The sequence below is a fragment of the Aplysia californica genome, unplaced genomic scaffold, assembly GCF_000002075.1.
Source record: "Aplysia californica isolate F4 #8 unplaced genomic scaffold, AplCal3.0 scaffold00040, whole genome shotgun sequence".
Lineage (NCBI taxonomy): Eukaryota > Metazoa > Mollusca > Gastropoda > Aplysiida > Aplysiidae > Aplysia > Aplysia californica.
Genome location: NW_004797310.1, coordinates 324,250 through 334,153, shown reverse-complemented (window position 1 = coordinate 334,153; position 9,904 = coordinate 324,250). Strand labels below are relative to the sequence as shown.

At 41.2% G+C, this 9,904-nt stretch overlaps 1 protein-coding gene across 1 annotated transcript; it reads right to left on the bottom strand.

Moving 5' to 3' along the window:
* Nucleotides 1–824: 824 nt before the first annotated feature.
* LOC101847245 (protein SHQ1 homolog) lies at nucleotides 825–3,222 on the bottom strand. Its single transcript, XM_005092089.3, has one exon. It carries the CDS (start codon nucleotides 3,046–3,048, stop codon nucleotides 1,456–1,458), a length of 1,593 nt encoding a protein of 530 aa, XP_005092146.1. The 5' UTR covers nucleotides 3,049–3,222; the 3' UTR covers nucleotides 825–1,455.
* Nucleotides 3,223–9,904: the final 6,682 nt, after the last annotated feature.

The following is a 9,904-nucleotide window of genomic DNA, read 5'->3' as shown; positions in this document are numbered from 1 at the left end:
CAATGGAAAGTTTGCTCTGGATCGAAAGAAGATGAGACTACCCGATGTAGATGCTGTGAACCAAGCTCTTCTGACTTGGTTTAAGGAGGCAAGGAGAAAGTTGGTGCCAAAACCCCTGTTCGTGGGTACTTGTTGCAAAAGAAACTACCCTTGAATAAGTACAGCTGGATTAGTCCACAAATGCTTACTTTCCTTGCATTTCTGATTTAATAGGGATCGGATATAACAGGACATTTTCTCTACTCCCACCATCCCTGTTATATCACGTTTCCATTGTAATATGGCCTACATTGCTAAGAGTTTGATACAATTTATATAATACAATAGAATTGGAAGATGAAATCTCCATATAGATCTAGTGATCTAAATAAATCTAAATATCTAAATCTAGATCTAGAAAAATCTAGTAGAACACGTGAATAGGAATAGGCCTTGAACGAGAAATCCGCATCCGATTCCGAACAGAGGGACTCGGGTGAGTCTAGTAGATCTAGATTGTCTAGATCTATTCTAAGTAAATAATTCACGCACCTGATGAAAGGCATTTTATCAACATTAATATTACAGCACAACCTATAATAGGGTTTGACACAATAGAATTGGAATATGAATCCTCCATTGAGGTCTATAATGATCAATAAATCTAGATCTAGAGTAGAACAAGTGAGTCGGACTTGAAAGAATCCACATGATCTGAACAATCAGTAAACAAACGAAATTCAAAATGGCCGCTCGAGCACGAAACTGAAAGTAGATAATTTAGGTCGTCGTACTTTTTCGTATTCGTAATTCTACTCAGGTTCCGACAATTATGTCTGAAATGCCGACGTCGGAACGAAAACGAAAGTGCAGACAAAGCCGACGGGAGAAAAAGGGGGCGCTGGCAGTCAGCCAGGCCTCGCACATTGACTAATACAGGTGGGCCAAGCGATAGCATCGGCCGGCTCGCGGGTCGGGTCGCGATTGTCGTATTTCAGACGATTGTCGGCAAACAAGCAGGTCTACAATAATGATCATTCCAATGAGGCCTACACAAATAGAGCGGGATGGTGCAAGATGCAGATGGGTGTACGGACCGTGTATGTTTTCTCTATGGCCTGCATGCTTCCAGGGTTAATTTTGCCCAGGCCTACCATTTATGATTTCGCTGGGTTTTGTCAGGTTTCAACATTAAGCAGTCCTACCCGTTTACAACTATCGCATTCTTGTCTTTCATTCACGGCCACTCAGCCAAACAGCATCAGCTCAGGGGCCAGTGCTAACTGGCTACCTGGAGACAAAGGGTAAACATGTAAGCAAAGTCTCAATTGCCATAGAAAAGGTAAAATGAAAAACAAGGCCCATTTTCACCCCAAACAAGGTAGAACAGTATAAACAATCTCATTTACATTTGTACCTATCATGACAGCAAAAGCCAGCCAAACAGTAAACAAAAGACATCAGATCAAAAAGTGGTCATGTCTGCTCCTTTTTTACAGCAGCAACATCAGGTGAAGGACACTCTCCATCCTTTTTGTCTTGACTGTTGTTCTCGGAGTCAGAGTCTGATTCTGATGAAGAAGAATCGTCTTCACTGCTAGTTTCATCACTGCTTTCATCATCACTATCATCAGCATCAGTTATTTTTACTACATTGGAAATGGCAGTTGCAAGTTTATTAAGGTCTGTATCTTGATCTTCCTCATCTTCTGCACACTCAGCCATCAGCGCTGCCGCATCTGCCTCCATCTCCTCAAGTCTAAATCCCATGTCCTTTTTACATACATGAATCTCACTTAAAGCTTTTGACAACGATTTCAATCTCTTGGGACAAGCACTCTGAATCCAAACACAGTAATCTGTTATGAATATTTCCACAAGTGGAAAGTGTGCTTCGCTTTTAGCCAGAATCATTTTCATATCAAGAAGGCACTTCAAGATTTGTGACTTTCCCACATCAAGTATCAACTTCACATCTGAAAGAACCTTTTCAAAGAGCTTCCAGTTACGATAAAGAGGAAAACACAAACATCTTCTTCCAAAACTGACAACAACTTCTTTCAAATCTGAGAACGAGTCCAGCCAAGACAATGAACTACTAAGTTTACATATCACCCAATCTGATTCCACACTATGTTCTCCATATGTCTGACGAAAATCAAATGCATAAGCTAACAAAAGATCCACAAGACCTAGGTAAACAGATGTCAAAACTGAATCATCAATAATGTATTCTCTTCGAGGAAGCTGTAGTAACAGTTCTTGATCCTTTTCTGACAGAATAGTAGAAACACCTTCTGTTCCAGTGAGTTCTTTGAGTTTCACATTTATAACCTCTTGAATTAAACTGTCATCAAAGAGATCAGCAAGATAATGTTCACAGTCAAAGCTTTCTTGCTCTTGTTCAGTACGAAGGGTGGACCGCTGCTTTGAAGGCACCAAATCAGGCTCTTTAAGATCTATCATGTCTGGAAGCTCAGAAGTCAAAGAGTTCAGAGGACTTGTTTTCCGAAGAGCGAATCCGTAACAAATACCCCCCAAAAGTGAAGAAGCAGATTCCTCATCATTGACAGGGGTCTGTTCAATATACCAATCAAATTCAGAAGACTCGTCAACATCACCAGTGCCTTCACTTTCACCTTCATCCTTCCCAGTTTCACGATCACTTTCATCTTTCCCGTTACCTTGTCCTGATTGTACTTCTGCACTCCCGGCCTCCACTTTAACAACTCCAGACTCTAACACTTCAACCTGCGCACTCACATAGGATGAACTTTTGGGAGTTAAAAGCTTAGTCAACATATCCAAATTTTCAAAATATTCCCCACGGTGTTGCTTTGGAAGACTCAAGGCAAGCCAGCCTGTGTCAGCGTCGTATGTCGATTTTGACCGTTCATTTTCAACTACTTTGCCAGGCAAGTGCAAACGAAGATAGTACGGCTGGCAGTAAAAATGCACTTCATCATCGTTAACATGACACTCTGCTTCTTTCACTTTTAGATGTGGAGCATATATGTTTATGAATAAAAAATCATTGTCTTGTGACAACGAAAACTTTGGAGTCAACATCGTTGTTCTGAAGAACGTTTCCTGGGCCTCGTGTTTACGACTGCCAGACTGTGCCGTTGCCGACTGCCAATACTGAGTGAGTGGCTGAATGCTAGACACTCATGGGCATAGATAGTAGTTTAAGCAGTAGAGTCTATAGATTAGTAGTAGTCGTTTCCCAAAGAAATCATTGGAACAAAATAATTAATAATCATCAAGTGCCAGATCTGCGACAGACATCGGCGGTCATGGTTCGCGATTTATTATTTTACTCGGATGCTCTCAAAAAAGCTATATTATCCTAATCTTTTCCCGTCACCCAAATGGATTGCTCTCGGTCTACCGCCCTGTCTCGATAGCCGTCAATGTTACCAGTTCAAGGTCCTAATTATGATATTATTATTATCTGCTATTAATTATGATATTATTATTATCTGCTATCATGCGGTATGGGAGAATTTGTGACCGATGTGCTCTGACTCTGACTGATTGTGTCGGTGTGAGCTACGATGTGACTGTCCTGAACCATTGTGTCTGCATGTTGTGCATCTACGTGTTGGTCACTGACTGGGACAACAGACTGAGGGTGGGGGTGGAAAGTCTGACTTGTACTTGTGTGTGGGTCGTTTTGTTGTGTTGAGTCTTTGCTCAGAGCACGGATACATGTACTCTGTGTGGTTGTGTCTGTCTCAGAAATGTGGTGCTAGGACTAGCTTGGTGTGTGTATTTTTCATGGCTGCTGGAGTGAGACTGGGGGTCACGGGGCTTTACTGTTGCACAGCCAAGAGAGAGCAGCCTTTTCTGTTCACAGACTGTGCATGTTTTTGCATCACAGTTTTCATTGTAAGCACACCAGATGTGTTGACTGCTGTCAAAAGTGTTTCTTAGTGTTTGTAAGGACACTGCACTATTTCGACGTTTAGCGTCATGGATTGTTTTATAGCATTTCAAACACACAAATTTGGAGTGTTTATCACTAGCGTCATCTTTGATACTCAACCCAAACACAAGGAAGAGGTCACTGGCTATTTCCGAACACAAATACGGCTTTTTAAAGGATTTTCTCTGCTTCCCTGTAATGTTCAGCCTTCCGCACACTCTACACAGACAGTTTAAAGCGGATACATGACTTTCAGGGGTGTGCTCCATTTTAAGGTCTTCGTTGTATACGGCAATAACGTTAGTAAATTCGGGGGACCAACATAATAATCCGATGTAGCTTAACAACCACAAATACGGTAGTACTGAAATTTATACACTCAAAACATGATTTATTAATGAACTCACAAATCGAATCCCCCAAAAAATTCAATGCACGGTTTTGTTGTAATAAATGATTATTTATCCTCAGTTTGAAATAAGAAAAGCGTGTTACACGGGCAGCGAACAGACACGTGTAGAACACTTGGTATAACACGTAGAAGACTGGGACTTTCTTTTAAAGGTTGAGAAATGGTGTTGCTAAAGTCTATAAATTAAAACTACTTGGTGGGTCTTACGGCACCACTGTAATTTAGACAGTAAATGAGACGATTTTATCAAGAACGCACCCCAGTTTATAACGGTGCGACGAGGTCAAACGACCCCAATAAAAAAGGTCAACAGGTACCGGGCGAGGTGATAAATCACCGCCGGGCGGCAGGAGCCGCGGTACAACTAAAAGGCGCGATTTCGGCTGATTTCGTGCGCCGTGATTCAAGTGTCCCAGACACTGTATTTCCCTCTTCCTAATTGCTTTTATCACATGGACTTCTTCAAGTACTCAATAAATTTCTTTTCTTTCTAAGAATTTCTCAACAGTCTCCTAAAAACATGGGCCTATTATTTGTATTGCTTCTATTTTATTTTCACTGGTTTTAGCGATTGCCCAGCATTCACAGTCGTATAAAATGTTTTTGAACACACGTATAGCCTTTTGGAACTTTTATTTTTGTAACCTTTGAGGTGCTCTATTTTTCTGGTTTGGACTCATCTTAATACTTATATAAACTGTCTTTAGCCGATGCAAATCTTTGTTTTATTTAGGCTGTGCGGTACACAGTTGGCAGGGTGCATACAGTAGCCTATTTAGAATTGTTTGATCATCGCCTTTGCCTACGAGGTTACAAATAGGATTTTATTCTTCTTTTTTTTTCATATCACCATGCTTTCTGTCTTTTTCAAATTCAGCAATAACCATTTTTGTTAACTTATTTCTGTAACAACAGTAGGATCCCAGAATTCACTGTTAAAACTGTGTTGTAGACATATCTAATGTTATTAACGTTTTCACAATTCCCTTTGCGACCAGGATATTCTTCAACATTTCTTAGGAATATTTCTCTGTTGGTGTGTTAAAACATAGTGATCTGGTGACGTAATGCATATTTGCCCCATTCCTCTTTTAACCTGTCTATATCCGTGGTATTCTCCATCAATTCTTAACACAGAGGTTTGGTCCCAGTACAAATTCTTATTAAATCTTAGATCTTTTCCACCTGTGTCTAGATTTTCCAAAATTTTAAATAGCTCATCATGTCTAACGTAATCGAAATCCTATGAATAATCTGTGAAGCACAAATGCAGATCTATCTGCGCTCCAATGCCGGTACATCTTTTCATTAATGTCTTTAGGATGATTACAACCTTTCAAGACGTGTTACTGTGGTGATGTCATTAGCTTAGATAGTAGGTGCACCTTTGCATGGAGTTTTGGACAGGTTAACAATCAGTGATGTCTTGTCTGCTGTGTACACCTGAGTTATGTGTGTAGACATTGGAAAAACCGTAAAACAAGCATCTTTGTGCTGTATTAGTGACGTGGATTTGTTTTAATCTGGAATGTAACGTATTTCCTTTAGTGCAGCAAGGGATAGTGAAGAATACTCATGGAAACACGTGTTAGTGCTTTGCCCCTGTGAATATAGCTCACTGTCAATAGACTTGGAACATATCAATCGGCAGTCTTTTGAGTCATGGTTTATCATTTATAATATGACCGACTTCGTGTTCGGTCACGGCAAACTCCACTCTCTTTACAACCCACTCGACACCACTGCTGGATTTTTTAAAAGCAGTCTATTGGAGCTAGAGAGACTGCAGAAGTATAGATGCTGGCTTCTGACTGTTTCGAGTGCTGGCAACGTGCAGCACTGTTTTCACAGTTTTTGGGTACATGACAATGATTTCAATACTTTTTAAAGGGTCAAAAATGTCATTTTTGAGCATCAAGGTGCTCGTCCTTTTGCTTAGCTCTCAGTCCATTTTGTGGTGAAGCCTTCTTGTCTCCGCTGTCCTTGTGCCAACAGAAACTGATCCTAGCATTGTGATCGTTAGATATAGTCCCTCGACTGTTTGAATACTGTGTCCACACTGGGAGGATTCAAGATTCAAGTCTCTTTTGTACACAAAGTCAGACCCAGATAACATGAACATAGAAAACACGGATAGCTTGTCACCAACATTTAGCCATTACATGACTGATATCTCTTTAATGTTCAGCTTTGTCGATTTACCCGAATTACTGATGCGTCGAACACATTAATTGACAATCTCCAACCATCGTGTTTGAGTTAGACTATCCGTGTCCAACTGTTGGCTTACATGTATGGACTTCCTCCGAGAGCAGGTCTGCCCTCCCGGCCGGTATCCTGCTAGCAGTGAGTTCACCCACAACAGATTCTTTGGGTGTAACTAGGGTCCACCACGGGTGTGCCCCATCCTCCTGGTGCGTCTCCAGCTAAGGAAAGAAAATTGCTTTCGCGGGCTGGGGTATTACTTAATCTAGCATCTGCGTTTGTTGTCATTTTCCCCCCAAAAGTTGCCAAACGCTGCCACAAAAAAAGTCTAAAGTTGCCATAAAAGTTGTCATTGATTTTCAAGCTTTCAACTCTCTGTGACGACTTATAGCAATACGTTGATAGAGGCGACTGAATCTAAGGCACTAGAATTTCTTGTGCTCTGTTTTAAGCATCCAGAATATCACTTGTAGCCACACAGAGTGTGAAAACGTGAAAAATAAAGGTTTCACAACAGAATGAAATCAAAATTAGAACAGCACATAAACAACCACAAAAATTAACAAATTAGGGCGTGCGTACATCTATCTGAAGATTGGCCGTTTTAACCCTCAACGTGCGTAATTCAAGAAAAAGTACAGGTTATTACATGTAAATTGTGGAATTACACATAAGGGGCCTGCGTCAGTGCATGTGTTTGGTTTTGGTGGAGACACGCTCTAACATAACATAACTCATATATATTCTTAAAGGTAGGAACAACATCAAATTAAATGACACAAAAATTAGAAAAACAGCACATCAGAACAATACAAGAAAAAAAATGACAACACCTACAAAATAAAACACAACAAAGAGAAAAAGTAAAAGAGAAAAAAGCTAGATCTAAATCTAAAAGGATGTATTGTAGCAATATTTTTCACATGAAAATAACAAGTGGTGTGTCAACAAGTGAGAAAGCGACTGAGTGAAGTGGAAGTGAAAATAAACTTTCTGTCTAAAAGTAAAGAGGTTCGAGTTGTTTCTTTTTTTTCGATATTTATTCCCCATTTTTCGAACCCCCCCCCTCCCCCTTCCCGGCGGTGTTATTTTTTAATTTATTATATTTTTGTTGTTGTTGAAAATTGCAAAAATCGCGGCCGCTATTCGCGGACCAAAATATGCCAAAAAATCGGGTCACAGCCGCGACAAACGCAGATGCTAGCTTAATGTTTGGGGATTCCGAAACCTCCATTCCAAATTACCCTAATTAGCTCATGATAAGCGAAAATCTAGCATTGCCAAATTATATGATATAGTTATATAAAATATCCAAAGTGGCTCAAGCCAAGTGAGTATTAAAATTAAAGTCAACAAAGTTCAAGTGAGTATCAAAACCAACAACAGTGACATCAATTTACTGTCCTACAGTTATATATAGAACAAAGCGTGTTGGTTCAAACAGTAACAAAAATGGGTATACCTGCCTATCTCTTCTCTCACAATATATTCCATAAGATAACATCAGAAGTCTCTGAACATTAGACTCAGAGAAATGGTAGACTATAGCTTTGGGGCCTTGTTTTGAGTCCAACACTAGGCACGGGTTTGTGAGGTTTTCTGTCTTGTCGTGTCAGAGATGAGAGATAAAATTAAAGATACCACAAAGTGCAAAAAACAGTCAAACCTTTTCTTATGACCCTCTGTATAGGACAATCACCTGTACAAACAGCGAATCCCCCCCCCCCCCCCACCCCATTTGCTTTTAAAAAACATAATGACGCCATGAAAGACATCCCCCCTCTCCAAGACAATCACTTTTCTCCTCGACAATGGATGGCTGTCTCAGACAAGTTCAACAGTGGGCCTACATGTGGCTCTTTTTGAAGAGTGTTAAAATGAAGCACCCCCCACCCCCTCTTTAAAAAAAAAAGGAAAGACGTGACGATTCTTGAGACCAACAGCAGCTGTGGCGTAGTTGAGTAATTCAGTAAAATAATCGTCTGCGCAGTGCCATAAGTAAGTGAGCCTACATGTACTATTTTCACTTAACATTTTTTGAGTGTCAAAGTGTCAAGGAGAGGCGGAAGAGCTAGCCAGAAAAAATGGATAAAACAAGATTCTGAGCTGGTTCGTTAACACTTCCATTTCCTTCAGGTGCCTTCTCCCTTTCCTAAACAGTGTTTCAGCCCACCCCTATTGTGCCCACGTGTGCAGGAGCTTTTGAGGGTCCCCGCAATTTAAATGTTCTTGTATCTTCAAGGAGCCATCAATATTCAACTTACCCGGATATAACGGTACATGGTTTTGTCCGTGTTTTCGTTCCGGGATCTTCAACCTTAACTCCTCCTCCTCCTCCTCCGTCTCCTCCTCCTCCCAGTCCTCCTCCCACTCCTCCTTCCACATAGTTCTTCACCTCTCCCCCCCTCTCCCTCCTCCTCCTCCACCCCCACATCCTATCACCCCTCCTCCTCCTCTCTCTCTTCCTCCTCCACCACCACATCCTATTCTCCTCCTCCCTCTCCTCCTCATCCCACTCTTTGTCCCCTTAGTTTTTCTCTTTCTCCTCCTCTTTCTCTTCTGCAATCTCCTCTTTTCAGATATGGAACGATCATCATCATCATCATCATCATCATCATCATCATCATCATCATCATCATCATCATCATCATCATCGTCGTCGTCGTTGTCGTCGTCGTCGTCGTCGTCGTCGTTGTCATCGTCGTCAACAACAACAATAACAACAACAACAGCAACAACAACAAAAACCATCATCAACGGAAGCAGCAACATCTAAACAACAACAACAACAACAACAATAGCCATCATCACCATTGAACGTTGTTGCATCCTTAAATCAAGTCTCCCATCTACCAAAATAACAACAACTATAACAGCAACAGCAACGAGAACGTCATAACAAAAACAACAACAACAGCACCCAAACGCAAAAGGAGTAATTTATTATTAGTCGCCTATTAATCAGACATAATCTCTTCTTTCACCAGCGTAAACCCTTTTCCGTGTCACATATTCAACCGTCCACCTCGCGACGCGACTGCGGAAATCATTTCTATCTCGTCTTCCTTTCACTTCTCCACTCTCAGCCCCCACGATTTGCCTAATCCTGATGTGACGTCTCGATGGGTGCGGAGTGGCTATTTCCATACAACTGCGGCGACGTGAACTCCGCTATTTATACGCGATCTTCCCGCCCTTCTTTCTTCTTGTGTATACCATCGTATGTCAGAGCGCTTTCTTGATCTATTTAATTCTTCGGCCAGGTCGGTCTCGGGATTGTGTTGGTGTTTCCTCGGTCTCTGTGCGACGCTGGTGCGTCCAGGTAGGTTGACGTGTCGTTTGGTTTTGTTAGAATTTCACGGCGCTCGCAACTGCAAAAG